This window comes from Borostomias antarcticus, assembly GCF_949987555.1.
Source record: "Borostomias antarcticus genome assembly, chromosome: 11".
Taxonomy (NCBI): Eukaryota; Metazoa; Chordata; class Actinopteri; order Stomiiformes; family Stomiidae; genus Borostomias; species Borostomias antarcticus.
In genome coordinates, this window is record NC_140244.1 from 27550296 (window position 1) to 27567795 (window position 17500).

The following is a 17500-nucleotide window of genomic DNA, read 5'->3' on the forward strand; positions in this document are numbered from 1 at the left end:
CTCCTCCCCCCTCCCTCCTCCGGTCACCCAGTTCATGCTGTACTCCTGTCCCCTCCCGTCCGTGTCCTTCTGTGCCGTCGTCCCCTCCTCCCCCAAGATCTTTGGCTTCATCGCCAAACACCCGGCGGCCGACATGTTCCACTGCTACCTGTTCCAGAGCCGCAAGTTTGTGAGTCCCGTCCCTCGTCTCTGTGACGGAGCTGTGTTCATACAGGGAACAGTCTAACATGAGTGTGTTCATACAGGGAACAGTCTAACATGAGTGTGTTTATACAGGGAACAGTCTAACATGAGTGTGTTCATACAGGGAACAGTCTAACATGTGTGTTTATACAGGGAACAGTCTAACATGTTTGTTTATACAGGGAACAGTCTAACATGAGTGTGTTTATACAGGGAACAGTCTAACATGAGTGTGTTCACATACAGGGAACAGTCTAACATGTTTGTTTATACAGGGAACAGTCTAACATGAGTGTGTTCATACAGGGAACAGTCTAACATGAGTGTGTTCATACAGGGAACAGTCTAACATGAGTGTGTTTATACAGGGAACAGTCTAACATGAGTGTGTTTATACAGGGAACAGTCTAACATGTGTGTGTTTATACAGGGAACAGTCTAACATGTGTGTGTTTATACAGGGAACAGTCTAACATGAGTGTGTTCATACAGGGAACAGTCTAACATGTGTGTTTATACAGGGAACAGTCTAACATGTTTGTTTATACAGGGAACAGTCTAACATGAGTGTGTTTATACAGGGAACAGTCTAACATGTTTGTTCATACAGGGAACAGTCTAACATGAGTGTGTTTATACAGGGAACAGTCAAACATGAGTGTGTTCATACAGGGAACAGTCTAACATGAGTGTGTTTATACAGGGAACAGTCAAACATGAGTGTGTTTATACAGGGAACAGTCAAACATGAGTGTGTTCATACAGGGAACAGTCTAACATGAGTGTGTTTATACAGGGAACAGTCTAACATGTGTTCATACAGGGAACAGTCTAACATGAGTGTGTTCATACAGGGAACAGTCTAACATGAGTGTGTTTATACAGGGAACAGTCTAACATGAGTGTGTTCATACAGGGAACAGTCTAACATGAGTGTGTTTATACAGGGAACAGTCTAACATGAGTGTGTTTATACAGGGAACAGTCTAACATGTTTGTTTATACAGGGAACAGTCTAACATGTGTGTTCATACAGGGAACAGTCTAACATGTGTGTGTTTATACAGGGAACAGTCTAACATGAGTGTGTTCATACAGGGAACAGTCTAACATGAGTGTGTTTATACAGGGAACAGTCTAACATGAGTGTGTTTATACAGGGAACAGTCAAACATGTGTGTTTATACAGGGAACAGTCTAACATGTGTGTTTATACAGGGAACAGTCTAACATGAGTGTGTTCATACAGGGAACAGTCTAACATGAGTGTGTTCATACAGGGAACAGTCAAACATGTTTGTTCATACAGGGAACAGTCTAACATGAGTGTGTTTATACAGGGAACAGTCTAACATGAGTGTGTTTATACAGGGAACAGTCTAACATGAGTGTGTTCATACAGGGAACAGTCTAACATGAGTGTGTTTATACAGGGAACAGTCTAACATGAGTGTGTTTATACAGGGAACAGTCAAACATGAGTGTGTTCATACAGGGAACAGTCTAACATGTGTGTTTATACAGGGAACAGTCTAACATGAGTGTGTTTATACAGGGAACAGTCAAACATGAGTGTGTTTATACAGGGAACAGTCTAACATGAGTGTGTTTATACAGGGAACAGTCTAACATGAGTGTGTTTATACAGGGAACAGTCTAACATGAGTGTGTTTATACAGGGAACAGTCTAACATGAGTGTGTTCATACAGGGAACAGTCTAACATGTGTGTTCATACAGGGAACAGTCTAACATGAGTGTGTTTATACAGGGAACAGTCTAACATGTTTGTTTATACAGGGAACAGTCTAACATGAGTGTGTTTATACAGGGAACAGTCTAACATGTGTGTGTTCATACAGGGAACAGTCTAACATGAGTGTGTTCATACAGGGAACAGTCTAACATGAGTGTGTTCATACAGGGAACAGTCTAACATGTGTGTTCATACAGGGAACAGTCTAACATGTGTGTGTTCATACAGGGAACAGTCTAACATGTGTGTTCATACAGGGAACAGTCTAACATGAGTGTGTTTATACAGGGAACAGTCTAACATGTTTGTTTATACAGGGAACAGTCTAACATGAGTGTGTTTATACAGGGAACAGTCTAACATGAGTGTGTTTATACAGGGAACAGTCTAACATGAGTGTGTTCATACAGGGAACAGTCTAACATGAGTGTGTTTATACAGGGAACAGTCTAACATGAGTGTGTTCATACAGGGAACAGTCTAACATGTGTGTTTATACAGGGAACAGTCTAACATGAGTGTGTTCATACAGGGAACAGTCTAACATGAGTGTTCATACAGGGAACAGTCTAACATGAGTGTGTTTATACAGGGAACAGTCTAACATGAGTGTGTTCATACAGGGAACAGTCTAACATGAGTGTGTTCATACAGGGAACAGTCTAACATGAGTGTGTTTATACAGGGAACAGTCTAACATGAGTGTGTTCATACAGGGAACAGTCTAACATGAGTGTGTTCATACAGGGAACAGTCTAACATGAGTGTGTTCATACAGGGAACAGTCTAACATGAGTGTGTTTATACAGGGAACAGTCTAACATGAGTGTGTTTATACAGGGAACAGTCTAACATGAGTGTGTTCATACAGGGAACAGTCTAACATGAGTGTGTTCATACAGGGAACAGTCTAACATGAGTGTGTTTATACAGGGAACAGTCTAACATGAGTGTGTTTATACAGGGAACAGTTTAACATGAGTGTGTTTATACAGGGAACAGTCTAACATGAGTGTGTTTATACAGGGAACAGTCTAACATGTGTGTGTTTATACAGGGAACAGTCAACGTGTTTGTTTATACAGGGAACAGTCTAACGTGAGTGTGTTTATACAGGGAACAGTCTAACATGTTTGTTTATACAGGGAACAGTCAACGTGTTTGTTGTCAGTGCTTTTCCCGGTCTGAGTTCCGGTGAGGTGCGGTAAACCCTGGTGGAGGTGATTGGTTGTGGTTTAGAAAAGGCAGAACAGTGAACAGGTATGGCTGTATGCAATAGTGTTGTATAGCCGTGTGTAACTAACCTGACCGACCACCATCTGGGAACTCTCCTTTGGAAACTGTTTGGAAAAGGGCGGGCACTTTCAAAACTACTTGGCTGGTGATTGGATGAACCATCTGAAAAAAATAACCCGCTCTCCTCACTGTCATCAACCCGCCCAGCGTAGCTGTTTGTATTTTAAATTCCTCAGAACCAGCGCTGATTGGCTAGATTGTTTTCTGATCTGGCTCAAAATGTTCTCTATGGAGAGTACCCAGACTGAGGATGGTCTCACGAGGCTGGTATCTAACCGGTCTCCCCGTGCTTACGAGGCTGGTATCTAACCGGTCTCCCCGTGCTTACGAGGCTGGTCTCTAACCGGTCTCCCCGTGCTTACGAGGCTGGTCTCTAACCGGTCTCCCCGTGCTTACGAGGCTGGTCTCTAACCGGTCTCCCCGTGCTTACGAGGCTGGTCTCTAACCGGTCTCCCCGTGCTTACGAGGCTGGTCTCTAACCGGTCTCCCCGTGCTTACGAGGCTGGTCTCTAACCGGTCTCCCCGTGCTTACGAGGCTGGTCTCTAACCGGTCTCCCCGTGCTCGTGTGCAGGCCCACCTCCTGGTGTCGGTGGTGGGAGACGCGTTCAGGGCCTCCAGGAAGGAGCAGAGCCTGCAGAGAGGGGGGCGGGACCTGGTGGTGGAGGCGCTCAGACACAAGGTGGGTCTAACCCTAACCCTAACCCTAACCCAACATCCAGAACCTTCCAGCCTCTATACTGTGTGACCCTAACCCTGACCCAACACCCAGAACATTCCAGCCTCTATACTGGGTGACCCTAACCCTAACCCAACACCCAGAACCTTCCAGCCTCTATACTGGGTGACCCTAACCCTAACCCAACATCCAGAACCTTCCAGCCTCTATACTGTGTGTCAGTGGGTTTGAACCAGGGGCATCATTTTGCAGCTCAGCTCACTTTATCTCTCTGGATTGGAGAGAACAGTCCTTCTGAACGTGGACAAGGCGACCCCAACGTTGACCTTGTGACTTCCTGTTCTGTTGCAGAATAAAGTCTTACAGAGAGAGAACGAAGAACTGAAGAGGAGGCTCAGTTCACAGCCTAGAGATGTGAGAGAGAACAGACACACACACACACATACACACACACAGACACACACACACACACACACACACACACACACACACACACACACACACACACACACACACACACCTTTTCATTCCCCTGTTTGCTCTTCATCCCTCACAGTGAAGATGACGAGGTCCAGCAGATGAAGAACAGGAGATATGTCTGAACACACCACACCCACCTAGCCATCACACCTGCTCAGTAGAGATATGTCTGAACTCACCACCTAGCCATCACACCTGCTCAGTAGAGATATGTCTGAACACACCACACCAACCTAGCCATCACACCTGCTCAGTAGAGATATGTCTGAACTCACCACCTAGCCATCACACCTGCTCAGTAGAGATATGTCTGAACACACCACCTAGCCATCACACCTGCTCAGTAGAGATATGTCTGAACACACCACACCAACCTAGCCATCACACCTGCTCAGTAGAGATATGTCTGAACTCACCACCTAGCCATCACACCTGCTCAGTAGAGATATGTCTGAACTCACCACCTAGCCATCACACCTGCTCAGTAGAGATATGTCTGAACACACCACACCAACCTAGCCATCACACCTGCTCAGTAGAGATTCAATGTTTTCTAACTGAAATTTGAATAAAGCAATAATATTGTCAGCTTCAGAATCTTTTTGTCTCTTATGATCAGGATAATGTAATCTTGCTGAGTTACAGACAATGAGCGTCGAAAACTAAACCCCCAAGTCCAGGATTGTGTTGCTATGAAGTCATTAACCTTTTCACCTGGCTGTTTAGCGTGCGACACTAAACAGCCAGTGTTAGGCTGCGATGGCCGAGTGGTTAAGGCGTTGGACTTGAAATCCAATGGGGACTCCCCGCGCATCTGTCACATTGTTACCTTGTCTTCAAGCAGAAGTCAGACTAGTGTTATAACTGTCACCAGCAGACCTCCCGAAGTCCGATAGATACCCCTGTGTCTACTGTGGATGAAGTAGCATGTCCGTAGAATATTCTCTCTCCTATGATGCTTTTAGCCTCTCTCACTCTGAAATGTAATTCAATGTAATGTATTGCTTTATAAGTGTTCTCGCCTTGTTGAGAGGGGTCAGGGAAGAATTTTTACAGTTCACTTATCTGGCCCCCGGGTGATTACTGTTTTTTTGCTTCCCTCTGGAATATGTAGGGGTGGGTCGTATGCCCTCCTCCCTTGTTCTCTGTAAAGAGCATTGTGTTGCCTCTGGGTATGAAATGCGCTATATAAATAAAGCTTTGATTGATTGATTGATTGATTGATTAACCTTTTCACCTGGCTGTTTAGTGTGCGACACTGAATTTTGCGAGTTCAGTGTGTGTAACGTCCTCCACGGCACTAGGGGGCAGAGGTGAGTCGACTGGAGGAGACAAAGAGGCGAGTCGGAAGAACAACATTCAGAGCAGATATCACGGGAACGGCAACGTGAGTGTCCACAACTATCACAGAAATACACGTTTCTATTGAACTGCTCCATCAGATATTAGCCTACCGCTGTGAACAGATCTCTCCAGGATCAGACGGTGCCTCTGTTGGGACATCCCGCCGCGTCGCAGCTCTAGAGAAGCTTTCTGCCTCGCCTGGTTAATATACCGACTGCTTGGGCAGATAGATCTGCTTGCTCAGCGAACAAGTTGTCCTCTGTCCCTTTCCACCAGCTCTCTGTCTCCTGACCCGACTGTCCTCTGCCTGTGGAGGAGAGAGAGGTAGTCTGATCCTCTGCTCGTCTGATCCTGTGGAGGAGAGAGAGGTAGTCTGCTCTAGTGGAGGAGAGAGAGAGAGGTTGTCTGATCCTCTGCTCGTCTGATCCTGTGGAGGAGAGAGAGGTTGTCTGATCCTCTGCTCGCTGATCCTGGTCATGGGCGCTCAGTGGTCCCGTCGCGGGAGCGCGCTCCTGCTGTACCCAGACCCCGGGGCCCCGGGCCGCCGCGGGGACAACAAGGACGAGGACGGGGACGATAACTCTCTGGACGGGCTGGTCCGACAGGAAGACATCGCGCAGTTCCCGTATGTTGAGTTCACCGGCAGGGACAGCATCACCTGCCCGACGTGCCAAGGCACCGGGCGCCTCCCGTCAGGTGAGACCCCCCCCAATCCTGTTTAAAGGACAATGCTCGTTTTTGACAACCTGGACCTTATTTACAGCATATTATAAGACGTTTGACTCATGAGATCACTTTGGTGTAGTTCGGAGGCCTGTAGAAGAAATTTAAAATCCAGCGCGAGCCAGTATATCCATGTAATGGCGGCGGACGGGGCACTGAGAATGCAGCTTCTAAAAAATCTATTTTCTGCCGCGAAACGGTTGTTTTCATCAATCTGTCTTTATGAATCGCTAGTTGTGCTTACATAGAGAGCATAGGCCTGTTGTGGTATTTCAAATGCCTCTGTAATATGATCTTTAGAAACGTCTTTAGAAACGAAATAGCTTCCCCACTTGCTCCAGCACGCATGCGCACAGCGCGCAATCATTGCTCCAGCACGCTGTGTGCATGCGTGCTGGAGCAAGTGAGGAAGCTATTTCGTGTCTAAAGACGTTTCTAAAGATCCTTTAACACTCTTGAGAAAGAAGTGTAGATAGATTATGTCAGAGCTAAGTAGTGGATATGTATGGGCCATGACCCTTATATGCCCATAGAGATCCGTTGTGTCCTCAGCTGTGACACGAGAATTGAGCACTAATATCTCAAGAATGTAAAGTCTGTGAAAATGCTGTATATGATTGTAAATATATGTGTGTGTGTGTGTGGGTGTGTGTGGGTGTGTGTGTGTGTGTGTGTGTGTGTGTGTGTGTGTGTGTGTGCGCCCATGCTGTGTGTGTGTGGTTCTCCAGAGCAGGTGAATGAGCTGGTGGCGTTGATCCCGTACAGCGACCAGAGACTCCAGCCTCAGAGAACGTGAGTCCGTCCGCCTCGACGGCGCCGCCCTGGACGGGCAGTCTGGTACTGACCCTCAGAAGGGTTATAAGGGCTCACAATCATATATAACGATAAGGGCTCACAATCATATACACCCTCAGAAGCCCTGTTATAAGGGCTCAATCATATATACCCTCAGAAGCCCTGTTATAAGGGCTCACTATCATATATACCCTCAGAAGCCCTGTTATAAGGGCTCAATCATATATACCCTCAGAAGCCCTGTTATAAGGGCTCAATCATATATACCCTCAGAAGCCCTGTTATAAGGGCTCAATCATATATACCCTCAGAAGCCCTGTTATAAGGGCTCAATCATATATACCCTCAGAAGCCCTGTTATAAGGGCTCACTATCATATATAACGATAAGGGCTCACAATCATATATAACGATAAGGGCTCACAATCATATATACCCTCAGAAGCCCTGTTATAAGGGCTCAATCATATATACCCTCAGAAGCCCTGTTATAAGGGCTCACTATCATATATAACGATAAGGGCTCACAATCATATATACCCTCAGAAGCCCTGTTATAAGGGCTCAATCATATATACCCTCAGAAGCCCTGTTATAAGGGCTCACAATCATATATACCCTCAGAAGCCCTGTTATAAGGGCTCACTATCATATATACCCTCAGAAGCCCTGTTATAAGGGCTCACAATCATATATACCCTCAGAAGCCCTGTTATAAGGGCTCACTATCATATATACCCTCAGAAGCCCTGTTATAAGGGCTCAATCATATATACCCTCAGAAGCCCTGTTATAAGGGCTCAATCATATATACCATCAGAAGCCCTGTTATAAGGGCTCAATCATATATACCCTCAGAAGCCCCGTTATAAGGGCTCAATCATATATACCCTCAGAAGCCCTGTTATAAGGGCTCAATCATATATACCATCAGAAGCCCTGTTATAAGGGCTCAATATCATATATACCCTCAGAAGCCCTGTTATAAGGGCTCAATCATATATACCCTCAGAAGCCCTGTTATAAGGGCTCAATCATATATACCATCAGAAGCCCTGTTATAAGGGCTCAATATCATATATACCCTCAGAAGCCCTGTTATAAGGGCTCAATCATATATACCCTCAGAAGCCCTGTTATAAGGGCTCAATCATATATACCATCAGAAGCCCTGTTATAAGGGCTCAATATCATATATACCCTCAGAAGCCCTGTTATAAGGGCTCAATCATATATACCCTCAGAAGCCCTGTTATAAGGGCTCAATCATATATACCCTCAGAAGCCCTGTTATAAGGGCTCAATATCATATATACCCTCAGAAGCCCCGTTATAAGGGCTCAGTCATATATACCCTCAGAAGCCCTGTTATAAGGGCTCAATATCATATATACCCTCAGAAGCCCTGTTATAAGGGCTCACTATCATATATACCCTCAGAAGCCCTGTTATAAGGGCTCAATCATATATACCCTCAGAAGCCCCGTTATAAGGGCTCAATCATATATACCCTCAGAAGCCCTGTTATAAGGGCTCAATCATATATACCCTCAGAAGCCCTGTTATAAGGGCTCAATCATATATACCCTCAGAAGCCCTGTTATAAGGGCTCAATCATATATACCATCAGAAGCCCTGTTATAAGGGCTCAATCATATATACCATCAGAAGCCCTGTTATAAGGGCTCAATCATATATACCCTCAGAAGCCCCGTTATAAGGGCTCAATCATATATACCCTCAGAAGCCCTGTTATAAGGGCTCAATCATATATACCCTCAGAAGCCCTGTTATAAGGGCTCAATCATATATACCCTCAGAAGCCCTGTTATAAGGGCTCAATCATATATACCATCAGAAGCCCTGTTATAAGGGCTCAATATCATATATACCCTCAGAAGCCCCGTTATAAGGGCTCAATATCATATATACCCTCAGAAGCCCCGTTATAAGGGCTCAATATCATATATACCCTCAGAAGCCCCGTTATAAGGGCTCAATATCATATATACCCTCAGAAGCCCTGTTATAAGGGCTCACTATCATATATACCATCAGAAGCCCCGTTATAAGGGCTCAATATCATATATACCCTCAGAAGCCCCGTTATAAGGGCTCAATCATATATACCCTCAGAAGCCCTGTTATAAGGGCTCAATATCATATATACCCTCAGAAGCCCTGTTATAAGGGCTCACTATCATATATACCATCAGAAGCCCTGTTATAAGGGCTCAATATCATATATACCATCAGAAGCCCCGTTATAAGGGCTCAATATCATATATACCCTCAGAAGCCCCGTTATAAGGGCTCAATATCATATATACCATCAGAAGCCCTGTTATAAGGGCTCAATATCATATATACCCTCAGAAGCCCTGTTATAAGGGCTCAATCATATATACCCTCAGAAGCCCTGTTATAAGGGCTCAATCATATATACCCTCAGAAGCCCTGTTATAAGGGCTCAATATCATATATACCCTCAGAAGCCCCGTTATAAGGGCTCAATATCATATATACCCTCAGAAGCCCCGTTATAAGGGCTCAATATCATATATACCCTCAGAAGCCCCGTTATAAGGGCTCAATATCATATATACCCTCAGAAGCCCCGTTATAAGGGCTCAATATCATATATACCCTCAGAAGCCCTGTTATAAGGGCTCAATATCATATATACCCTCAGAAGCCCTGTTATAAGGGCTCAATCATATATACCCTCAGAAGCCCTGTTATAAGGGCTCAATATCATATATACCCTCAGAAGCCCTGTTATAAGGGCTCAATCATATATACCCTCAGAAGCCCTGTTATAAGGGCTCACTATCATATATACCATCAGAAGCCCTGTTATAAGGGCTCAATATCATATATACCCTCAGAAGCCCTGTTATAAGGGCTCAATCATATATACCCTCAGAAGCCCTGTTATAAGGGCTCAATATCATATATACCCTCAGAAGCCCCGTTATAAGGGCTCAATATCATATATACCCTCAGAAGCCCCGTTATAAGGGCTCAATATCATATATACCCTCAGAAGCCCCGTTATAAGGGCTCAATATCATATATACCCTCAGAAGCCCCGTTATAAGGGCTCAATATCATATATACCCTCAGAAGCCCCGTTATAAGGGCTCAATATCATATATACCCTCAGAAGCCCTGTTATAAGGGCTCACTATCATATATACCATCAGAAGCCCCGTTATAAGGGCTCAATATCATATATACCCTCAGAAGCCCCGTTATAAGGGCTCAATATCATATATACCCTCAGAAGCCCTGTTATAAGGGCTCAATATCATATATACCCTCAGAAGCCCTGTTATAAGGGCTCACTATCATATATACCATCAGAAGCCCCGTTATAAGGGCTCACTATCATATATACCCTCAGAAGCCCTGTTATAAGGGCTCAATCATATATACCCTCAGAAGCCCCGTTATAAGGGCTCAATCATATATACCCTCAGAAGCCCCGTTATAAGGGCTCAATATCATATACAGTAAGACCCCACTTATCCGAACCCAACGGGACCGAAGGTCGTTCGTATCTCTGAAATGTCCGGATGACTGAAACATATGTTAAAATGCACCAAATTCAATAAGTGGTATACTTGTTTCATATAGACCAATAAATACCCTTAATTACTTGTGAAAATGCATCAAAATTGCAATCAAATAGCCAACTAAACTCATATAGCCTAGCCTATAATAGACCTACAGTAGCCTATAATAAAATAACCGAATGTCCACTTGAGTGCATGCTTTGATCAAATACAGTACTTTATTCTCAAATGAGGCGTACGCTGCATCGATAGGCTACTGTATTCGCAGAACAAAATGGTATAGCCTAAAAACAACCCAACATTAGAACAATTGATAATCAAGAAATAAATAAATGAAATGAGAGACAAGTTGTCGTGTCTTAGGCTATTGTAGCCTAAAAGAAAGTCTCTAAAACAACCGATGTCGGCTAACGTGGCCTAGGCTGTAGGCTATTATTATTTAACAAATACAGTAGGTCTAGTAGGCTAATCTACATGCCCACAACACGTCTGTGTTCCTGAAGTCCATTAACTGGGAACGAATAATGACTCGATGCTCCTCTGCTTCAGGTTGCTGACGCGCTTTCTGGCTACCAAGGAATGCAGCTCTCGCGCAGCAGACTCGTTTGCGTTTTATGCTCGACATTAAAGTAACAAAGAAATGAAACGTGACAGTAGGCTACAGCCTACAGGCAACATGTAGGTCTACATACAGTTCTGTTTTTATTCACAACAGGATACAGTACTGTAATGAAAATCCCACCAGTAACCAGATAGCAGGCAAAAAAAAAAAAAAACTTTTTTTAAGCCTGTCCGGTAGACTGGGAGGTTCGGATCTCTGAAGTTCGGATGAGTGGGGTCCTACTGTATAACGCTCCATATAGAAACCTGGCCAGACTCTTGAGGTATTAGTGCTCATTGCTCATGTCACAGCTGAGTAGGACTCAATGGGCGTATCAGGACTCATTGAGAGGGACACAAGGGTCTCTATGGGCGTATCAGGACTCATTGAGAGGGACACAAGGGTCTCTATGGGCGTATTAGGACTCATTGAGAGGGACACAAGGGTCTATGGGCGTATCAGGACTCATTGAGAGGGACACAAGGGTCTCTGGGCGTATTAGGACTCATTGAGAGGGACACAAGGGTCTCTATGGGCGTATTAGGACTCATTGAGAGGGACACAAGGGTCTCTATGGGCGTATCAGGACTCATTGAGAGGGACACAAGGGTCTCTATGGGCGTATTAGGACTCATTGAGAGGGACACAAGGGTCTCTATGGGCGTATCAGGACTCATTGAGAGGGACACAAGGGTCTCTATGGGCGTATCAGGACTCATTGAGAGGGACACAAGGGTCTCTATGTCCATATATCTGCCCCAGATCCATTATAAGCTCAGCTGATGCTTCTCTAGGAGCAGATAAGCCCATAGAGATCCACTGTGTACTTGAGCAATGAGCACGAATATCTCAAGAGTGCAAAGTCTGTTAAAATGTTGACATGGACCGTTGGACAGCATATGATGGTAAATAACCACATAACACGGCTTATGATGCTAAATACCAAACTACTCATTTAATTAAATCATTTATGACCAGATTTCCAACTCCCAATGCACCATTTAGAGTAGAAAACCAGTACATTCCTTAGTCAAGTAATATTTGTGAGGCTGTTGTGTTTTGGAAGAAGGAAGTTGAGAGGAGGGCTCTGCCTACAGGAAGCAGTATGTGGTGCTCTCGGCCGTGCTGTGCCTGCTGGCGTCCTCGCTGGTGGCCTTCTTCCTGTTCCCTCGCTCCGTGGTGGTGGAGGATGATGGGATACGATCGGTGATGGTGCAGTTTGACAACCGCAACATGAGGGTCCTCATGAACATGACGGTGAGACTGACGCCTGGTGTAGATCTACTATGATGTCCTGTAATATGATGTGTAGATCTACTATGATGCCCTGTAATATGATGTGTAGATCTAGTATGATGCCCTGTAATATGATGTTAGATCTACTATGATGCCCTGTAATATGATGTTAGATCTACTATGATGTCCTGTAATATGATGTGTAGATCTACTATGATGCCCTGTAATATGATGTGTAGATCTAGTATGATGTCCTGTAATATGATGTGTAGATCTACTATGATGCCCTGTAATATGATGTGTAGATCTACTATGATGCCCTATAATATGATGTGTAGATCTACTATGATGCCCTGTAATATGATGTGTAGATCTACTATGATGCCCTGTAATATGATGTGTAGATCTAGTATGATGCCCTGTAATATGATGTGTAGATCTACTATGATGCCCTTTAATATGATGTGTAGATCTAGTATGATGTCCTGTAATATGATGTGTAGATCTAGTATGATGTCCTGTAATAGGATTGAATGGCCTCCTTGGCTAGCTAGATAACATGAGATGAGAAGTTGACCACTCACCTCTCCCTCTCTTCTCTCTCCTCTTGTCTCTCTCTCTCTTCTCCTCTCTCCCGTCTCGCTCTCCTCTCCGGTCTTTCTCTCTCCTATCTGTCTCTGTCTCTCTCTCCTGTCTGTCTCTGTCTCTCTCTCCTCTCCTGTCTCTCTCCCCTCCTTGTCTCTCTCCTGTCTGTCTCTGTCTCTCTCTCCTCTCCTGTCTCTCTCCCCTCCTTGTCTCTCTCCTGTTTGTCTCTGTCTCTCTCTCCTCTCCTGTCTCTCTCCCCTCCTTGTCTCTCTCCTGTCTGTCTCTGTCTCTCTCTCCTCTCCTCTCTCTCTCCCCTCCTTGTCTCTCTCCCCTCCTTGTCTCTCTCCTGTCTGTCTCTCTCTCCTCTCCTCTCTCTCTCCTCTCCTGTCTCTCTCCTGTCTGTCTCTCTCCCCTCCTTGTCTCTCTCCTGTCTGTCTCTGTCTCTCTCTCCTCTCCTGTCTCTCTCCCCTCCTTGTCTCTCTCCTGTCTGTCTCTCTCCCCTCCTTGTCTCTCTCCTGTCTGTCTCTGTCTCTCTCTCCTCTCCTCTCTCTCTCCTCTCCTGTCTCTCTCCCCTCCTTGTCTCTCTCCTCTCCTGTCTCTCTCCCCTCCTTGTCTCTCTCCTGTCTGTCTCTGTCTCTCTCTCCTCTCCTGTCTCTCTCCCCTCCTGTCTCTCTCCCCTCCTTGTCTCTCTCCTCTCCTGTCTCTCTCCCCTCCTTGTCTCTCTCCTCTCCTGTCTCTCTCCCCTCCTTGTCTCTCTCCTGTCTGTCTCTGTCTCTCTCTCCTCTCCTGTCTCTCTCCCCTCCTTGTCTCTCTCCTGTTTGTCTCTGTCTCTCTCTCCTCTCCTCTCTCTCTCCTCTCCTGTCTCTCTCCCCTCCTTGTCTCTCTCCTGTCTGTCTCTGTCCTCTCCTTGTCTCTCTCCCCTCCTTGTCTCTCTCCTGTCTGTCTCTGTCCTCTCCTCGTCTCTCTCCCCTCCTTGTCTCTCTCCTGTCTGTCTCTGTCCTCTCCTCGTCTCTCTCCCCTCCTTGTCTCTCTCGTGTCGGTCTCTCCTCTCCTCATCTCTCTCCCCTCCTGGTCTCTCTCGTGTCGGTCTCTCCTGTGCTCCAGAGCTCGTTGAACTTCAGTAACCCCAACTTCTTCACGGTGCTGGTGGAGAGCGTCAGCTGTCAGGTTCTCTACATGAAGACGGTCATCGGGACCCAGCAGCTGGACAACATCCTGACCATCCAGCCCCTCGGACAGAGACAGGTGCTGCAGGGCCTGGACACAGCGATGCTCTCTCTACTCTCTCTCTCTCTACTCTCTCTCTCTCTACTCTCTCTACTCTCTCTCTCTACTCTCTCTCTCTCTACTCTCTCCTCTCTCTACTCTATCCTCTCTACTCTCTCTCTACTCTCTCTCTCTCTCTCTCTACTCTCTCTACTCTCTCTCTCTACTCTCTCTCTCTCTACTCTCTCTCTCTCTACTCTCTCTCTACTCTCTCTCTCTACTCTCTCCTCTCTCTACTCTCTCTCTCTCTACTCTCTCTCTCTCTCTCTCTACTCTCTCTCTCTACTCTCTCTCTCTACTCTCTCTCTCTACTCTCTCTCTCTACTCTCTACTCTCTCTCTCTCTCTCTCTACTCTCTACTCTCTCTCTCTACTCTCTCTCTACTCTCTCTCTCTACTCTCTCTCTACTCTCTCTCTCTACTCTCTCTCTCTACTCTCTCTCTTTCTCTACTCACTCTCTACTCTCTCCTCTCTCTCTCTACTCTCTCTCTACTCTCTCTCTCTACTCTCTCTCTACTCTCTCTCTACTCTCTCTCTCTACTCTCTCTCTCTACTCTCTCTCCTCTCTCTCTCTCTCTCTACTCTCTCTCTCTCTACTGTCTCTCTACTCTCTCTCTCTACTCTCTCTCTCTACTCTCTACTCTCTCTCTCTCTACTCTCTCCTCTCTCTCTCTCTCTACTCTCTCCTCTCTCTACTCTCTCTCTCTCTACTCTCTCTCTCTCTCTCTCTACTCTCTCCTCTCTCTACTCTCTCTCTCTCTACTCTCTCTACTCTCTCTCTCTCTCTACTCTCTCTCTCTCTACTCTCTCTCTCTCTACTCTCTCTCTCTACTCTCTCTCTCTACTCTCTCTCTCTACTCTCTCTCTACTCTCTCTCTCTACTCTCTCCTCTCTCTACTCTCTCTCTCTCTCTACTCTCTCTACTCTCTCTCTCTCTCTACTCTCTCTCTCTCTACTCTCTCTCTCTACTCTCTCTCTCTACTCTCTCTCTCTACTCTCTCTCTACTCTCTCTCTCTCTCCTCTCTCTACTCTCTCTCTCTACTCTCTCTCTCTACTCTCTCTCTCTCTACTCTCTCTCTCTCTACTCTCTCTCTCTACTCTCTCTCTCTCTACTCTCTCTCTCTACTCTCTCTCTCTACTCTCTCTCTCTCTACTCTCTCTCTCTACTCTCTCTCTCTACTCTCTCTCTACTCTCTCTCTACTCTCTCTCTCTCTACTCTCTCTCTCTCTCTACTCTCTCTCTCTCTACTCTCTCTCTCTACTCTCTCTCTCTCTACTCTCTCTCTCTACTCTCTCTCTCTACTCTCTCTCTCTCTCTCTACTCTCTCCTCTCTCTACTCTCTCTCTCTACTCTCTCTCTCTACTCTCTACTCTCTACTCTCTCTCTCTCTACTCTCTACTCTCTCTCTCTACTCTCTCCTCTCTCTACTCTCTCTCTCTACTCTCTCTCTCTCTACTCTCTCTCTCTACTCTCTCTCTCTACTCTCTCTCTCTCTCTCTCTACTCTCTCCTCTCTCTACTCTCTCTCTCTACTCTCTCTCTCTACTCTCTCTCTCTCTACTCTCTCTCTCTCTCTCTCTCTACTCTCTCTCTCTACTCTCTCTCTCTACTCTCTCTCTCTACTCTCTCTCTCTACTCTCTCTCTCTCTACTCTCTCTCTCTCTCTCTACTCTCTCTCTCTACTCTCTCTACTCTCTCTCTCTACTCTCTCTCTCTACTCTCTCTCTCTCTCTCTCTACTCTCTACTCTCTCTCTCTACTCTCTCTCTACTCTCTCTCTCTACTCTCTCTCTCTACTCTCTCTCTTTCTCTACTCACTCTCTACTCTCTCCTCTCTCTCTCTACTCTCTCCTCTCTCTCTCTACTCTCTCTCTACTCTCTCTCTCTACTCTCTCTCTACTCTCTCTCTCTACTCTCTCTCTACTCTCTCTCTCTACTCTCTACTCTCTCTCTCTCTCTACTCTCTCTCTCTACTCTCTCTCTCTACTCTCTACTCTCTCTCTCTACTCTCTCTCTACTCTCTCTCTCTACTCTCTCTCTACTCTCTCTCTTTCTCTACTCACTCTCTACTCTCTCTCTTTCTCTACTCACTCTCTACTCTCTCCTCTCTCTCTCTACTCTCTCTCTACTCTCTCTCTCTACTCTCTCTCTACTCTCTCTCTACTCTCTCTCTCTACTCTCTCTCTCTACTCTCTCTCTCTACTCTCTCTCTCTCTCTACTCTCTCTCTCTACTCTCTCTCTCTACTCTCTCTCTACTCTCTCTCTCTCTCTCTACTCTCTCTCTCTCTACTAGTCTGGTCTATACTGGTCTATACTAGTCTAACTGGTCTATACTGGTCTAACTGGTCTATACTGGTCTATACTGGTCTATACTGGTCTAACTGGTCTATACTGGTCTATACTGGTCTATACTAGTCTATACTGGTCTAACTGGTCTATACTGGTCTATACTGGTCTATACTGGTCTAACTGGTCTATACTGGTCTAACTGGTATATACTGGTCTATACTGGTCTATACTGGTCTAACTGGTCTATACTGGTCTATACTGGTCTATACTAGTCTATACTGGTCTAACTGGTCTATACTGGTCTATACTGGTCTATACTGGTCTAACTGGTCTATACTGGTCTAACTGGTCTAACTGGTCTATACTGGTCTAACTGGTCTATACTGGTCTATACTGGTCTAACTGGTCTAACTGGTCTATACGGGTCTATACTAGTCTAACTGGTCTATACTGGTCTAACTGGTCTATACTGGTCTATACTGGTCATACTGGTCTAACTGGTCTATACTGGTCTATACTGGTCTAACTGGTCTATACTGGTCTATACTGGTCTAACTGGTCTATACTGGTCTATACTGGTCATACTGGTCTAACTGGTCTATACTGGTCTATACTGGTCTATACTGGTCTAACTGGTCTAACTGGTCTATACTGGTCTATACTGGTCTATACTGGTCTATACTGGTCTATAC

At 45.5% G+C, this 17500-nt stretch overlaps 2 protein-coding genes across 2 annotated transcripts in view; both read left to right on the top strand.

The window, feature by feature from the left end:
- The window catches only part of LOC311315600 (PTB domain-containing engulfment adapter protein 1), a 7523-nt gene extending 2563 nt beyond the window's left edge, over positions 1–4960 (top strand). The window contains exons 5-8 of the mRNA XM_084446278.1: positions 32–169; positions 3807–3914; positions 4263–4325; positions 4468–4960. Coding sequence (XP_084302404.1) covers positions 32–169; positions 3807–3914; positions 4263–4325; positions 4468–4470 — 312 coding nt within the window. The 3' untranslated portion in view covers positions 4471–4960. The remainder of the gene's footprint in view (positions 1–31; positions 170–3806; positions 3915–4262; positions 4326–4467) is intronic.
- Positions 4961–6054: 1094 nt separating this feature from the next.
- The window catches only part of tmem106c (transmembrane protein 106C), a 15618-nt gene continuing 4172 nt past the window's right edge, over positions 6055–17500 (top strand). The window contains exons 1-5 of the mRNA XM_084446275.1: positions 6055–6135; positions 6176–6431; positions 7187–7250; positions 12529–12688; positions 14357–14497. Of these exons, the coding sequence (XP_084302401.1) occupies positions 6212–6431; positions 7187–7250; positions 12529–12688; positions 14357–14497 (585 nt within the window). The 5' untranslated portion in view covers positions 6055–6135; positions 6176–6211. The remainder of the gene's footprint in view (positions 6136–6175; positions 6432–7186; positions 7251–12528; positions 12689–14356; positions 14498–17500) is intronic.